Genomic DNA, 16,598 nt, shown 5'->3' on the forward strand with positions numbered 1-16,598 from the left:
ATTAAAGAAGGGGTTTATTCTTTGTAGTTCATATCATTGTAAGAAGGGTTCATAGAAAAATAGCCTAAATGAAAAGTTTTCTTTGCCTTCTTATATTTCAGTGAGAACATAATACAGGTCATGCAAATAGATGAAAAATTAGTAATTGAAAAGAATGCAACTGAAAGATGATTTATGTATGTTTGCATTTCTGCTTTATTTATAAAGAAGAAATTTAAAAGAAAGGCAAGATGTACGCTCATCAGCACTAGAGTGAGTAACCAAGAATGCTAGGTTCTCTTTTAGATCAGTTATTCATTATTCAAAAAATATGTATTTGGCTTAAAGCACAAAAGTGGAATGGAGCTTGCTAGTTTAGGTGACTGGATTGCCTTCCTAAGATTTTTTTTTCTTTTAGTGCTTCCACTTATAAAACCTTTTCTGTTCATCATATTTCTTTTTTTTTTTTTTCCAATTGTGAACATTATCAGTAGCAATGTAATAAGCAGAGAGCTTAAAAATAATTGAATCATGCTCTTTATCCTGATTAAATTATTGCTTTGCTTTCTCTTTGGAAAATAATTTTTGATCAAAGAGGAAAGGGACCTCACCTCAAACATAAAGTGACAGCAGTACCTGGAACAAGGGAAGCATATTTGATATTTCAGAAGAGTGGGAAATACAAGGTGGCAAAGATGCTTTCACCTGTGTTTTGCATGTTCAGGGGGAAATAATTTACTGCAAAAGTTAGAAGGCTTTGATTCATTCTTCATTCTCAATGAGAAAAATATGTCAGCTTCTAGTAGCTAGGGTTGCTAGAGTGAGGCTTAGGTTCACCTCTAATTCATGTTTGGACATAATAACAGTGTAAAAGCAGTAAGAAAAGTTTGTGGTAACTTGGATTGCAGCTGTCTACACCTATTAGCTAAATAGCACATGCTTTAACAAAGATCTACTACAAATACGTAATAAAATTGGATAACTCTAACTGCAGTATGTTCATGTGCTGACATACACAGCATGCCAGGTAAACAGCCACCACATTTGTTGCCTTGTGTAAAAGCAAATTTCCTTTTTGCACCGAATTTACACAGTAGTCTGGTTATATTTTGTTTTTCTCAAAAATTACAAAACAGTCCTGCAGTCCCTCACTTATTTGTGTATATGGGTGTGATTCCTTCTGCTGTTTTTTCCTCTCTCCTTTTTCTCTCACCTCCTTTATGTCTATTGTGAGAGAGAAATATGTGTGGACTCCTCTCTAACCTGGAAGGTTCTTCCCCCTCTGTTCCCTGTCTCTCTTTCCATCTCTATATAATGCTTTCCACTGTCCTGCTATTGAAAATTCAACATTTGATACACTCAGGTTCTGTAAATTTACTTCTTGTCTAGTCCCTATATGGGGCCACAACGGGGGTTTTTAACATTTAAAAACTGTGGTTCATAAGAATTTTATACTTCTTATACTGCAATACTATCTGCACACAGCTAAATTGGGATCCATTATATGCCATTGGCTGACCATGTTTAGGTAACAATGCATAGTTCCAAAATAATTTTGAAGACAAATAAGGAGATGAAGGGATATGAAAATAATTTAATAAAGCATAATGTAACTTATTAGATGTCGACTATGTAACACTGACTACGCAACTTATGTCTGCATCAAGAATGACCTGGGAACTGAAAACAAGGTAACGTATTGGTCCACGGAGTCAGTAGTTGCTAAAAATCTTATTCAATATATATGTTAAGTTGCTAATCATGTAGTTACACATCTCTGTTCTTGCTTCTTCTCATCTGGATTCTAATTTTGACAGACATTGCCTCTCTCTCTCACCAGCTCATGATGGGGGGTGTAACTTTCTTTGCTGCAGCCTTTCACAGCTGCCTTTGATCCTTCTGCTTCACACGTCAGGAGGAATCTGAACTCACCTTTTTCTAATCACCAGAGCTAAGGCAGCAAAGTCTTCTGTCCCGGCAGCACACCATTAGCTTTTGCTGTGAAAAAAACCGCCTTCCTCCTGTGTATGAGTACCCCTTCTCGGGTCATGAATGCCAGCTCCCTAACGATCTAAATGTATCCTAGATTCTGTAAGATGCATTTCCTCTTACAATGCATATAGTTTGAACTAATTTTTTCTAATTTGTTTATTTCTGTTTTGTTTGTAAGATTTTTTTCAAATAAGATACTGTAAAAAAAATCACATGCAAAAATATTCAACCTATACCTTCACCGCAGCTATGCGGTGACATAGATTTTTCTGACATAGATGATGTCAGAGAGACAATGAATACTTGAGTACTGCTGTTGCCCTTTGTAGGCATAACACCTAGAAATGTGAATGTAATTTCTTATTCATATATGCATTTTTTATACTCTGAGATTGTACTTCTAGATTCTTCTCTAACTGTTCACGAAGGGTAGCAGACAATTATTTTCTTACAAGCTATATTGCTTCATATGTCTAGTTTAGTATAGGTGACAGCAAATTTTTAATGACTGTTAAACTGCTTCAAAAGTATGAGGTTCTGGACTATATCTGAGCCCCAGAGGTTCCTTATTAGTAAAAAAGGTAAGTGGTTGTTGAATTGAGGGAGATATTACACATAAATCTATCAGATAAGTAAGTAGTGCAGTTAAGATTTCCATTCAAGGTTAAACTTGTTACATATTTTACTAAAAGCTACTTTTATGAAAATACTTGCTTGAAGAGGTACATTTGCATTTTTCCTTAAATAGAAAAATAAACTGGGGGCCTCTGACAATTCTATTCTCTGTGTCCAAGTTAGTGTCTCTTTGTATTTCTGATTCAAGTAATTCCTTGCTCATGGTGATAAAAGTAATGTAGAAATACCACAAAATATTCCTAATGTTAAGTTTAGGCTTGTGCAGTTTCAACCACATTAACTGTATTTGTAAATACAAATTTTTAAGTGCCTATCAAATAGCTTATTCATGAGATACCGAAGTGCTTGTGAGTTTTTTACATTTACATTATTGAACCAATACTTTTGCAGAGTGTAAAAAAAAAATAGTGTTGGTCTGCACTGATGGCAAATTGATGACTGAAGGATAAAAATTGTAATTTTAATATCCAGTGAAGGCAGAAATAGGGGGATTCACCATGTTTGTGATCTCTATATATTAACTCCAACTGCTTATGTATTTTCTAGATTCATTTTTCATCAGCTTATGTGTAGTTATCATTAAAGCAATCTTGATGTTTTTCCTTGTGTAGATTATATAGATTAATTGTAGCATAGCAGTTTTTCCACTCTGTTTTTGTGTTGTGTCATTCCCTTACAGTATCAAGAGAACAGTCTTGCTCCAGAATCTCTTTTCAAGCTGTCTTCACAACCAAAGTATATTTAGATGGAGCTACTGCCTTAAAATGCTGTTTCAGCAAGAGTTATGTAACTCTTGCACTTGGTTGTGAGGTAGTTGTTAATTCGTTGATTTTTGGTTTTGGTTCTTTTTTATCAGGAGGCATACTGATACATTTTTTGTAACCCCAATGTCAATACTACCTCTCCTTTTGCCTAATTAAACCCTACCTATAGTGTATAAATATGGTGGGTAAATAAACATGCTTCTAGTCACATGGCAACATAACCAAGATTGAAGCTATCCTGTTAGGTTTGTGTTGGGAGGAATGAGATAATGCTTGAAAGACTGTTGAGAAGGATTGTAAATCACTCAAGTGACCTTGCAGTTGGAAATAACTCCTGATAAGCCTCTGAGAACCATAGTCCACTGGTCCTCTAGAACAAACCACCTCTGCCTGTGTGCCTCTGCCTGGTGCTGCTTTGGGGATGCCCTCATTAGCAAGGTAAATGGAAATAAATTTGTTGTTTTTGTTCTAACTGCAAGTTCTGGCTGCCTGCCTGTGTCAACTCACAGTTTGAAACAACACCATTAACATCTTTAAAACTTAAGTAACTTTATAGAATTATATAATTATCTGTCCCAACGGAAGTGAGGCATATGTCATGCTTTATAAATACATGAGTCAGGGTCCTCATCTTGCAGTCTTTTAAATCCTTCATCTCTTTTTTTACTGCATGGATTTCAGGTGTTTCTGTATGTTGAATTTGTGATGGTATTTGCCATTCAGTCTCGAAAAGTCCTGTCACAATTCTTCTGGCAGACCACATCCTTACTGGCCTGTCTAACTTAGCATCAGCAGCAAAGTTGCTCATCTCAGTCTTCACAGGGTTCCTTTTTTTATTCACAAGGTTACATTTAGGAATGCACCGGATAGCCCAGGTCCCAGCACTGATCTCTGCAGAACTGTAGTGGCAAGTTTCCTCCATTCCAGGCGTTAACCATTAACTCATACTCCCTTCTCCCATTTCCTTCCCATCTGTTAATTATTTACCAAACCTAAGAGGGAAGTTCTTATTTTATGCTTAAGCCTCCTTTTAAGGCTTAAGGTTTCCTTCAGAATAGGTCCGCTTTAGGAGACTTGGTGAGAAGCTTTTGGAAATCCCATAGACTCTATTAACTAGATCCTCATTGCTTACTGATCCTTTTAAAGGCTTTAAAAGTGTTTCCTTGCAATAATAAACAAAGCCAAAGTTTGCAGTACATTTTAAAAATGTGTATGATGAGACAAGTACCAGGTGATTACTGTGTATGGTATGTAATCCAAAAAACAGTGTTTAGACATCTGGGTCACTAAGCTATGTTAACTACTCCTAATAAAAGGCTTTATGTCTTAGCTAAGAAATTACCATCTGGATTAATTAATTTTCAAGGTATGTAATGATAACTGTGTGATAAATATATAGCTTATGGACCCTAGGGGTTTATTATTATTTGGAGGCAGTCTGTAAATATGCTATGAAAATGTAAGAAACACTTCAAATATATATAAACTTCAGTATCCAAAATAATGCAAGCATAAACAGTTTAAGTACCACTTAACAAAACACATGAATTATTTTTCAATGTCTTTAATGCTACTTGCACTTTGATCTACCCATTATGGCACAGATGATTATTTTTCTTAGGTCAGGATTCTTTTATGCAAGATATTATGAAGACACTACTGTAAAGGTATTTTGGGAGGTAAACGTCAAACTTAATTTTTAAGAACGTCTTGTTTTTTATTAAATTAAAGACTAACTCTTTATTTTTAATCCATTTTTATTTACTTTGCATTTGTACAGTTTGTTTCCATAGTCCACAATTGATAAATTGTGAACATTTGAAGGTTTTATTAAAATTTTTACCTTAAAAACAATCACTGTTTGGAATTTTAAACCTTGCAAAAGAAGAGACTGAAGCATACTGTAAACAAGCTGATAGCCCATACTGACAATGTAAACAAAACTCCTGCTGCATTAATGCTGTTTTGTACAGCAGGTTTTGTGGTGAATGTAGAAAGTTCTTTGCAGAAGACAATGGTGCAGCACACCAGATTTCTCTGCTGCAGCTCCTGAACTTGGTTAAATGATTGGAGAAGCGTTGGTTTGTCCAGACTGCTCAGTGCCTTGGGTTTCCCTGTCACTGGGCTGGCTCTGTGCCAGGCACTGCCCAGGCACCAGCACAACCTGGGACTGAAGCACAGCTCTGTGGAGAAGGACCTGGGGGTGGACGACAAAGTGTCTGTGAGCCAGCAATGCCCCTGTGGCCAAGAAGTCATACAGAATTCTGCAGTGCATTAGTAAGAGCATGGCCAGCAGGTTGAGGGAGGTGATCCTGCCCCTCTACTCAGCCCTGGTAGAATCACACCTGGAGTGCTGTTTCCAGTGCTGGGGCTCCCAGTACAAGAGAGACATGGAGCTCCTGAAGGGAGTGCACTGAAGGGCAACAAGGATGCTCAGGGGACTGAAGCATCCCTCTTACCAGGAATGGCTGAGGAAGCTGCACCTGTTCAGCCTCAAAAAGAGATGCCTAGGAGGGGACCTTATCAATGTCTGTAGGTACCTAAAGGGAAGGTGTCAGGAGGATGGACCCAGGCTCTCCTCAGCGGTGCCGAGCAATAGGACAAGAGGCAATGGGCAGAACTGATGCAGAGTACGTTCCACCCGAATATGAACGCCTTTCTTTCTGTGTGAGTGACCACGCACTGGAACAGATTGTGGAGACTCCCTCACCGGAGATATTCGAGAACTGTACGGATCCAGTCCTGTGCGAATAGTCCCACATTCTAGATGTGCTCTAGAATGACCACGCCTGACCACCTGAGCAGGGAGGCTGGCACACAAGACCCCCTGCGGTCCCTTCCAACCTGACCCATTCTGTCATGCTGTGACTCAGGGCGCGCAGCCCTCCTGCGAGGCCCGGCCGCGCCCCGCCGGCACCCGCACCGCCGGCGCACCGCGGTTTCGGGAAAGCTCCCGGAAAGCTCCCGCCACTCCTGGCCGGGGCGGTCCCGCCACTCCCGGCCGCCCGGCCGGAAGCTCCCGCCTCCCCGGGCGAAGGCCGTGGGGCCCCCGCAGGTGAGGCCGCCGGGGTGCCGCAGGTGTTGGGCGGCTGCTCCCGGGCCAGTGGGCGCGCTCCGCCTGGCTCGTCCTTCTCCGGCGCCGGCTGTCCTTGGGACCCCGCGGCAGTTCTCTCCCGTCGGGTGAGCCCAGCGGGGCCGGGGAGCGCCCGGGCTGACCGCCGGCCATGTCGCGGAGCTCGCAGGGCGGGCGGCCCGGCAGGTCCCCGCTACCCCGCGGGGCCAGCCCCGGCTCGGCCACCGCCCCGCTGCCGCCGCCCCCGCTGCCCCTGCAGCCCCCCTTCGGCCCCGGCGGCGCCAGCCCGGGCCCCAGCGGGCCGGCAGAGCTCAAGCCTGTTCGGCGGTTCATTCCGGACTCGTGGAAGAACTTCTTCAAAGGAAGACGGCACCCCGGCTCCAGCTGGGATAGCACGGCCTCCGACATCAGGTACATCTCGGACGGGGTCGAGTGCTCGCCGCCTGCCTCTCCCGCCCCGCTGCAGCCGGGGACCAAGGCGGTGCCCGGCTCCTACACGGACCCATTCGGGGGATCGGGCGGGAGCTACAACTCTGGGAAGGAGGCCGAGGCCATGCTGCCCTCCGGAGACCCCTTGGACTCTCTGGAGCGCCGCGCCGGCACTGGGCAGACGTACAGCGAGCGGGTGGAGGAGTACCACCAGCGGTACGCCTACATGAAGTCCTGGGCAGGGCTGCTCAGGATCCTCGGCGTGGCCCAGCTGCTGCTGGGCGCCGCCGTCTTCGCCTGTGTCACCGCCTACGTGCACAAGGACAACGAGTGGTACAACATGTTCGGGTACTCGCAGCCCTACGGATACGGGGCGGGCGGCGCCTATGGGGGATACTCCTACGGCGGGCCCAAAACGCCTTTCATCCTGGTGGTGGCGGGAATGGCGTGGATCGTCACCATAGTGCTGCTCGTGCTGGGCATGTCCATGTACTACCGAACTATCCTCCTCGATTCCAACTGGTGGCCTCTGACCGAGTTTGGGATCAATGTGGCCTTGTTCTTCCTGTACATGTCGGCTGCCATCGTGTACGTAAACGACACCAACCGAGGTGGGCTCTGCTATTACCAGCTGTTCAAGACGCCGATAAATGCGGCTTTTTGCCGTGTGGAGGGCGGTCAGACTGCAGCAATCATCTTCTTGTTCGTCACGGTGATCATGTATCTAATTAGTGCGATAGTTTGCCTGAAGTTGTGGAGGCACGAAGGGGCCAGGAGGCACAGGGAATTAATGGAACAGGAGGTAAGTCATTAGTTACCGTTTTCTGTCTAGCGGGTACCACATGATGGGGAACAGCTGGACGATCTTACCACGGGTAGATGGAGTTGAATCACGCGTCTTCTCTGCAGCAGCAGATCTATAGCCCTGAAGTTGAATTTTAACCAGTCTTACAGTATCAGAAACTGCCAAATGAAAGGTGTTTTTAAGGTCAGATCCAAAGTCTTGGACACCTTTTTTAATGTTCACCTTGGGTAAGGACCTGGCTCTGTTCCCTTCCTAATACTGGGCTCTCTTCTTGAGTCAGCTGATTAACTACTTCCTAATGTGTATTTTCCAAACAAAGGAGGAAACGAACAATGTTCATCTGTTCAGCAGGGTTAGGTGGCTTAAAGCCACCTAGCATTTATTTGAAAACTTGTGTGTTCAGCACATCAAGTGCTAGTGTGAATAAACCTAAGAATGTGAAATACTTTTTTTTTACTTTGCAAGCAAAACTCCAAGCAACTTCTTTAGGCCTTTTCAGCATTCCTCACACTAGTTATCAGCAAATATTAGTAGTAACAGCCTTGGCTAGATTTGTGTCTCAGATTTCAGTCAGCCACATCTTGTTCATGTCAAATATTTTGCCTGACTATTGGTCTTGCCCGTACTAGAAGTATTCAGTATTTGCCTGGTTAATGATAAACTATAACAGTAGAGATTTAACACTCTTACCTAGAGAGTTCAAAGTAATTTGTGTAAAACTTCCTTAATTTGAAAACATCACCAGAAAACCCTTTAAAAATGATTAAGACTTAATAAAGCAATCAAGCATGAAAATTAATGCACGTGAAACCTACATAAGCCTAACTTAAGGAGGGGTCAGCCTTTAAGTGATTTTAGAAGCAGAGAGTTTAAAGTTGCATTTGCACTGCTCTATGACTGCAGTCTGATTTGCAGCATTTTCGTTTAACATGGTTTCCAGTACACCATCTTGCATAAAATTGAGACTTTTCTTTTGGAAACTAATTATAATTCTTCAGTAAAAGTTTTTTAACCAACTGATGATGCAAGGATGAGGTGATTGCCAGAGTTACGCACAAGGTGTTTATTTTTCCCTGTTACTATCAAGCGCTTTCAGTCCAGTTACTAAACATTTCTAAAGGGAATACTTTAATGATAGAGGTTAGACTCTGGGGAGTGCTGCACAGAACAGCTGCAGGTTGAGCTACCAGTTAGTGCACTGTTGTGTATTCTAGGCAATGAATTAGGCTCAGAGTGTTAGTAGTTAACATGGGCTGGAATATGAAATAATAATAAAGGAGCTTGAGGACTGGATGGAGTATTTCCTGCAAGCTGTTCCTTACAGCTGTGCTCTCGGAAATCCTGTTTGTCTGGGGTTTGGGTGGTGGTTTTCCTTAAACAAGGCTTTAAATTAGTGGATCTGAAAATATTCCTTATGCTAAATTTCATCATACCTAAATACAAATGTAATTTTCTATACAGTATGATTTTGAAAATGTTTAAATTTTAGGAGTCTGTGCTTTTGCATACTATTTTTGATGACAGTGAAACTTAGTTCTTTCCTTTTCTTTTTTTTTTTTTTTTTTCATAGATGAAAACACAATCCCCTTTTCCAGAAAAGAAGGTAGGAAAAAGGAATTTATTTTTCTGTTTACTGGTAATTCTAAATGGTTATTCTTTTCCTTATGACTAATTTATTTATTTGTTTGTTTGTTTGTTTGTTTGACCTCGAAGAGATTAGGTTTAGTTTTTTAAGTTAGTTTGGACAGCAGTCTCCTGCCTAGAAAATTCAAAAGGAGCTTGTAAAGAGCTTATTCCTACTGGGCTAGCTTATAAAATCTATAAAACTGTAAAATAGCAGATGTGATGGCTGCCTCTCCGCGTGCTCTTACTCTTTTCTATGAGGTGGCAAGTTCTGTAGCATTCATCAGAGAGTTTGGGAGACATGACTAAAACAGCAGGTTGTGTGATGCATGATGGGTTTGAGACTTCCTTTCTTGCTAGCTGTGTGCCTAATTTTTCGGAGAGCCAGCAGAAGCACAGTGTAGGTGTCCTGTGAGTTGAGCTTCTTTTGTGGTCTCCGAGACTGCTCTGAAGACCCCCTTGACAGTTTTAAAGGATCAGCAATGTTAGTGTTTCAGCCACACAAAGTGTCATTGCACACACTGAAAAGATTATATAGGGTTTCCAGAGAAATTATGATGTATTAATTTTGGTCTTAAATGTCTCCTGTTAGACTCTGTGAATTTCTCTGCCACTGTTTTCTCTGTTGATTCAGTACTGGATCAGTTTGTTTGTGTTCTAACAACATTCCATGTGTTTTTATTTCTGGATCAGTAATTCTGGGTGAATTGTGCAATAGGAAACAGGGAGAAAAAAGGACTCCAAAGAACTGAATTATTCCAGTTCATTCACAGATTAAATGAATACTGAAGGAAACTTCCTTACACTATGTTTTTAAGATGTGCAAACGAATCTTTCAAAACATCCAGAAGTACTTATCTATACCGCTGTTAGGACAAACTGAAGAAAAATACTGTGTGAGAAGCATTACTAACTCATTAAACTGATTTTCTAATTACAATTAGAGTTGTAAGAAATATCTGTGATTTGCTTCTACTGCTGCTCAATACATGTTTCTCCATCTTAAAGTTGTGTATTTTCTGGTTTATCTAAAACTGATTTCACCGAGAACAAATTCTTTCTCTTATAAAACAGTATGAAGGTGATGACAGACCAAGAGAAGAAGTCAGTTACAGGCAGCTCAAATCACTGGAAAGAAAACCAGAGCTACTTAATGGTCATATACCTGCAGGCCACATTCCTAAACCTATAGTGATGCCAGACTACTTAGCGTAAGTGACTTGATTTTGATGGACCAACTTAGGGGAGGATACTTGAATAATGTTTTTCACTCTGCATTTCTCCCATATACACTTTTGTCTCCTCTCTCATGCACGTGCTATGGGAACTCGTAATTGTGTGTTAAGGTAACATTAAAAAGTAGAGGATGGGGCTGTTATCAGTGGCATAAGACAAGTAACTATAAATAGTCTTAATTGAAAGAAAAACCCACATAAACCTCAAGTGTTGAAGCAGAATGTAATAATCTAGCAAGTACATAAACTGCCAAAGGAACGGAAGACCACTATATAGATATTAGAGGAAAAAACAAAAAATACATGGGAAACTGCCTTTTTAGGGCCTGAAATTTGACTGCTCTTATACTTGCTAAGTGCTGAATTTGTAATGTGCTCCTTTTAAAGAGTAGGCCTTTCCAAGTCTGATATCATAAATTAATTTTTATACTATTTGCTATGGGCATAAATAGAAATGAGGGAGGTTTCACCTGAATATTAGGAAAATATTTTTCTCTGTGAGGATTTGCACGGGTTTCCTGGAGAGAGTGAGTCTCCATGCTTGGAGATACCAAAAGCTGTCTGGACACACACACGTCCTGATTGTGCAGGAGGTCAGACCGGATAACCTCCAGATGTCTCTTACAACCTCAACTATACTGTGATTCCCTGATCTCAGTGCTTTACAGACATGCAAATTTCAGCAGGTTATGAGATTAGGAAAAAATACAGAAATACACTCTCAAGCTGAAGAGTCTAGTTGTTGTTAGTAAGTTGTATCTCTAAAACTAATTCTCTTTTTTTTTTTCAGGAAATACCCTGTAATTCAAACAAATGAAATGAGAGACCGGTACAAAGCGGTATTCAATGATCAGTTTGCTGAGTATAAAGAACTGTCTATGGAAGTTCATGCTGTATTAAAAAAGTTTAATGAGCTGGATGCATTGCTGAAACAGCTTCCACACCATCCTGAAAGCATATATGTAAGTACCTGTGAAGTGGGCTTATGGAAAATTGCTGTATTAAGTGATACTACGCAGTTTCTGTCTTCAGCTACGGCTCAATGTTCCCTAACGCTGGCTGTGACCTGGTGTGAGAGGAAGTTTCCCCATGTGTTACATCATCTCTGAGCATTAATTAGGGATACCAGGTTCCAGTTAAGACTATACATGGTTTTCTGGGTTTTTTTGTTTCTTTGTTTCATACTAGTAGCTTCTAAGTTCTAGCGAGTCACAGTTGGTGTATTTTCATTATTTCTCAAATACAAGATTTACATCCAAAATGTTCCAATGATCAGATGAGAATTCTGATGAGTATTTTGTGGAATTTACATATGGAGCACACTCAAAGTTTAAAAATCTGTGGTTTCTTATTAGGAACAGGAAAGGATATCAAAAGTTCTGCAAGAATACAAGAAGAAGAAAAATGTAAGTGGTTTTAGATTTACATTACTGTTGAATCTAATGACTAGCAAAGAGAGTGTAAATAGCCAGTACTTCTGACACTAGGCAGATTTCAGTATCTCAGGGTACCTCAGGTATCTGCAGTGCTTTGTGTATTTTGTCTTCTAAAATTTTGGCAAAGTTAGGACACGACTCATACACTCATGCCAACAAGCATTTTTGAGAATAATGATTCCAGTAGCCACACGTCAGAAAAAACCCCAAACACAACCCAAAGTGGAGCATTTCCATCTTCTGAGAGTACGCTTCATCTCTTAACATTCTGCACTCAGAAGATCAGTTCAGTTACATTCACTGACTGACACAGCCAATGGATAAAAACAGAAAACTCAGTCTTACCCTTGAAAAGAAGTTTTGTATTTTCTGAAGCATGGAATTTAGACACTCTCAAAAAGTAATTTTCAGTGTAATCCAAGAGGTTTCTCTTTGTAATTTTTAAATGCAGGCAGCAAATGTCTATCTCTGTTCTGTTGAAAACATTATGCATTACAAATACAATTTTTTTTCTCAATGGAATTCAGAGTTTGTGTCCATGTTAGATAAACTTCACTGCTTTTTTTGGGGGGGAGTAGGGGAGGAGAAGGATTTATTGCACATATAACAAATACATGTATAAAATCTAAATTACGTTGTAGAATGTCATTTATATTTGCAGATTTCTGTTTTAAAACAGCTCTATTTACTAAGTAACTACAGCATATAAAGGCAGAACATTTTCTTCTGGCCTTTCATGAAGGAAGGGGAAACAGGAAACAAAAAAGGGCCAGGGAAAAAGAGTGTGATTTTTTGAGAACATTTACATACTGTCCTTTTAGTCAAGAACATAATCGATAATGGACTATTCTTGGAAGAGTCTGAAAGCCTAATATATTGATGCAAAGGTTTTTGTATTTTTGGCAGGATCCTGCATTTCTGGAGAAAAAGGAGCGTTGTGAATATCTGAAGAATAAGCTTTCTCACATAAAACAACGAATTCAGGACTATGATAAAGTTATGAATTGGAATGTAGAAACTTAGCAATGCCATCACTTCATGGATACTATTTTCTGTTTTTAAAATAGATATGTGTATTTTAACCTATTTATTTACCCTTTGGACAGTACACTTATGGGGATTACTTAATCACTGTCATGTATTTGGATGTTGTACATTACCGATAGGTTTTGTATATGGATCCAATTGTAATTGAAGTTATGAGATAAGTTAGGATACCTCTGCTAACATTCTGTTTTCATTAGTGCAAATCCTGGCCTCTTAAATATGAGTATGTTTTTGGAAAATACTTCATTTGCAAACTTGCAAAGCCTACCAGCGAAAGCAGTTTCCAAATGCCTTGTGAAAATTTGGCACAGAAATGCTGTTAACAGTTCTGGATTTTATTTATATGTAACATCTTAATGTCATTAGAAAGAGCTGAGCTGTTCTTTCTGTGTGGGGTTTGATGCATTGACTAATTGTATTGAATAATTGGGCAATTCAGAAGCTAGTTTAATAAGAATTCTTGTATTGTATTTCCAAATGCTGTACATTATACCAGAAATCATCATGAATTTTACCTAACAAGAGAAAAAAAATTTTGTTTAAGCAGCTGGGGGAGGGGGACTTGGATTTGGTTTTTGTATTGCCTTCCTCAGAGAAGATGTAAGACATCTATACTTGGCCTTAAAGGAATAGAGGTATAGGAGGAGACATATTAATGTTCCATTAATGTTGCTATAGGTATTGTGCTGTGCCTACCTTCTGGATCATGCTATTAGGGATACATGTGGCTAAGGGCTTCACTCATCAGCAAGTAACAGGACTTTTTGTCTATGCGGCAGCTGTTAGTGAACTTGGCATTCAGAGAGTAAATACAGCAAAACGAATTCTCATTCAAAGTATAAATTGTTGGTATCCTCTTTAAGACCAGGTAAAATGTATTAAAAGACTTATTTTCCAGAGCATGTTTGCATAAATCCTATATATATTTTTATATTTTCTTGGGGATATTATGGTGGGGATAGGTTTGTATGTGCAAGTATTTTCATAAGCCACTAAATTTTCTCTTTGTATCCTTTTTCATATCTTCATTTACTTTATTAACTTTTTTTACTTACTAGAATTATTAGAAAATTGGTAATTTTTGTACAGTTTTCTATGACTGCAATTAGTCTGTTCTGAATTACGTTTTTAATATAAAAAACACCCACCAGTGTAGCCATATTACTCCCTTGCTTATAAAGACATTTTGTTTGAGAAAGGTGCTCTGATTACAGTTACTGCAAATTTTTGTTAGTGATTTGGTTTCTTCTTTGAAAGAAAGTTTTTAACTTCTGCCTTATTTAAAGGAACAGCGTAAGAAAAGCCATTTCCAGTTTAGTATGGTCATGGTAGCACTACCTCTGCTCTTCACTGCTGGAAATGTATTAACATACCTCACTCTGACTGTTGTAGCCCTTTTGGTTTTTCAGCCCTTATCACTCACACTGCAATCCTCCTGATGGCCATGCACCCACCTTCATATTTGTAAAATTAGCATTCCAGTTTTATCAGGTACTTAATTCCAAGAGCCACAGTGGATGAAGTAAATAGCACAAGATGCCATGGGAACACTAGGAGAATTTGAAAATTTGGCACCTCTTCATTTCAAAGCCTTCAGTCTCATCTACCTGGAAGGTATTTTCATCATTCTGAGAACAGGTGACAGCCAGTGCTATGCCTTGGTGTCTCATTCTTTTCCGTGCCTTTCTCTTTAGTTCTGGTTTGTATCCATTTCAAAGGAGAAACTACTCTTCCTTATAAAGGAGGTGGGGCAATTTTTTTATACCTTTTGTGCTGAGTACTTGTTAAATTGTTCTTTGTAAGAGAAGTACTTGTCCAAATCTCCACAATCTAAATAATGACCTCTCACTGTACACCCAGGTTTCTTGTTTTTTCTCAGTGAGACTTCTGAGCATTGCATCAATAACAGAAGAAGATTAGTGCAAGTTTGAGGATCATTTGGTGTTGATAAAGTGCTAACAATAACATGGCTGATGTTTTCTTTGGAAAATTCACAGTCTGTACACTTAATAGGTCTTCTTTCTGTAGGACAGTTGAGACCCAGCTCCAGATTTCTTTTGACAGTGGTCTGAGTTTCAGTCTTGGAGAAACTGGCTCCTGGTCCCTCAGACAGTGTCTGCATAGCCTGTGGAGAACCATCGTGCTGCTTCGTTATTCCAAAGTTTCCAACAAATGGATTGGGAAAACAGAACACCATACCTGTGCCTGGAATGAGGAAATTAAGTGGCAGCATCTCTATGTGGATTCTTGTTTCCCAGCAAGATGCCACAGGTGTGGCCAAGTAGATTTTCCAAATGCTGGGAAGAGAAGCTTGGAGAGAAATACTCCCTCCTGCCTGCTTTTTGGGTTCCAAACAGGATTGGTGTAGGGCACGACAGTGATCTACCATCGTAAGGTATGCAGGCCATCCTAAGGCTGCAGCAATGTGTTGCAACCATTACAGTAAATGTCTTGCTCAGTCGCGTGTCTGTTACAGGCCTCAGGGCTGCTCAAGCACTTCTGGTGTGTACAATCTGTGCACTGGTTTTGCTCTAACCTACCAGTGGGCAACTGAAAAGGGTCTTGTCTACAATGCTACACACATGCTGGAGAAAAACTGTTCGTCTAAGATTAGTCTAACATGTTCACATGTTCATCTCTCAGAGAAATTGAGATTAATGAAATAAGAATGGCTGGAAGCTGAAACAATTTGGAGCAAGGCAGAAATTAGGAGGAAAATGATGGGAGAATCCCTCAATCTGAGTTACCATAAGAACTATCAAGGAAAGTGGCCTCTTGATATTCTTAAAGAATAGAAGGCATACTCCAGACAAAACTGAAGTTTTTAGATGATTATCACCTCAATCTGTGCAGTCCCTCTAGGCTCAGCTCTGAATCTGTGCTTTTGCATGTATATGTAAACAATGTGCTGTGTGGTTTTACCCGTGTGACTGGGTTTTTGCAGAAGTTTATGATTCATTTCACATAAATGAATCATAAAGGAATACTGCCTTACATCGGTGGGCTTGCTTTTAAATACAGCCAGTCCTCAAACCCTGAGTATACAACAAGAAGCTAAATCCTTCAGTCTACCTCATGGAAAATGCTTGCCTGGCTCCACAGATCTACAAATCGAGATGCATTCTTAGCATTTCTACAAGTATTACAGTTTCTAAACTGGATTTGTGTTTCTTATTGTTTTTTTAAGCATTTGGGTATCCTAGGTCAAAACAACTGTGGCAAGATCGGCATACATTTTATTAAACTGTAACGTCTTTCCAGCCAGAAAAAGCAGTGACTAACAAATGTACCCAAAGTTTTGTCTTGCACAACAGCTTGACCAGCTTTCATGACAGCGTATTAACTACAAATGCTCATGGCAATGAAAAATTGTAAAAGAAATTGTAAAATAAGGTACCCAGTGTGTTATTTATTAATTTCAAAATTGTGGTGGGATTTCAAGCACTTGTACAATCAAATTTTACAAAATTACTGTATATACTGCGTTCCAGTACAACACTGAAATTCTTGGTCTTGAGAATAAAAAAATACTCCTGTTTTGGAAGAAGTCTCATTTCTCACTTTTATTCAAACTGCTAG

General features: G+C 40.0%; 1 protein-coding gene across 1 annotated transcript; it reads left to right on the forward strand.

The window, feature by feature from the left end:
* The first annotated feature begins 5,250 nt into the window (after nucleotides 1-5,250).
* Nucleotides 5,251-16,566, forward strand: MARVELD2 (MARVEL domain containing 2). Its single transcript, XM_063423913.1, has 6 exons — nucleotides 5,251-7,675; nucleotides 9,249-9,281; nucleotides 10,376-10,512; nucleotides 11,327-11,498; nucleotides 11,892-11,942; nucleotides 12,879-16,566. Exons 1-6 carry the CDS (start codon nucleotides 6,596-6,598, stop codon nucleotides 12,993-12,995), a joined length of 1,590 nt encoding a protein of 529 aa, XP_063279983.1. The 5' UTR covers nucleotides 5,251-6,595; the 3' UTR covers nucleotides 12,996-16,566.
* Nucleotides 16,567-16,598: the final 32 nt, after the last annotated feature.

Source organism: Prinia subflava, chromosome Z, assembly GCF_021018805.1.
Source record: "Prinia subflava isolate CZ2003 ecotype Zambia chromosome Z, Cam_Psub_1.2, whole genome shotgun sequence".
In the NCBI taxonomy this organism is placed as follows: domain Eukaryota; kingdom Metazoa; phylum Chordata; class Aves; order Passeriformes; family Cisticolidae; genus Prinia; species Prinia subflava.

Coding starts and splice junctions, on each gene's coding strand:
- MARVELD2 (XM_063423913.1), top strand. CDS start 6,596: ATGTCGCGGAGCTCGCAGGGCGGGCGGCCCGGCAGGTCCCCGCTACCC. Junction 7,676..9,248: donor GGGAATTAATGGAACAGGAG/GTAAGTCATTAG, acceptor TTTTTTTCATAG/ATGAAAACACAATCCCCTTT. Junction 9,282..10,375: donor CCCCTTTTCCAGAAAAGAAG/GTAGGAAAAAGG, acceptor CTTATAAAACAG/TATGAAGGTGATGACAGACC.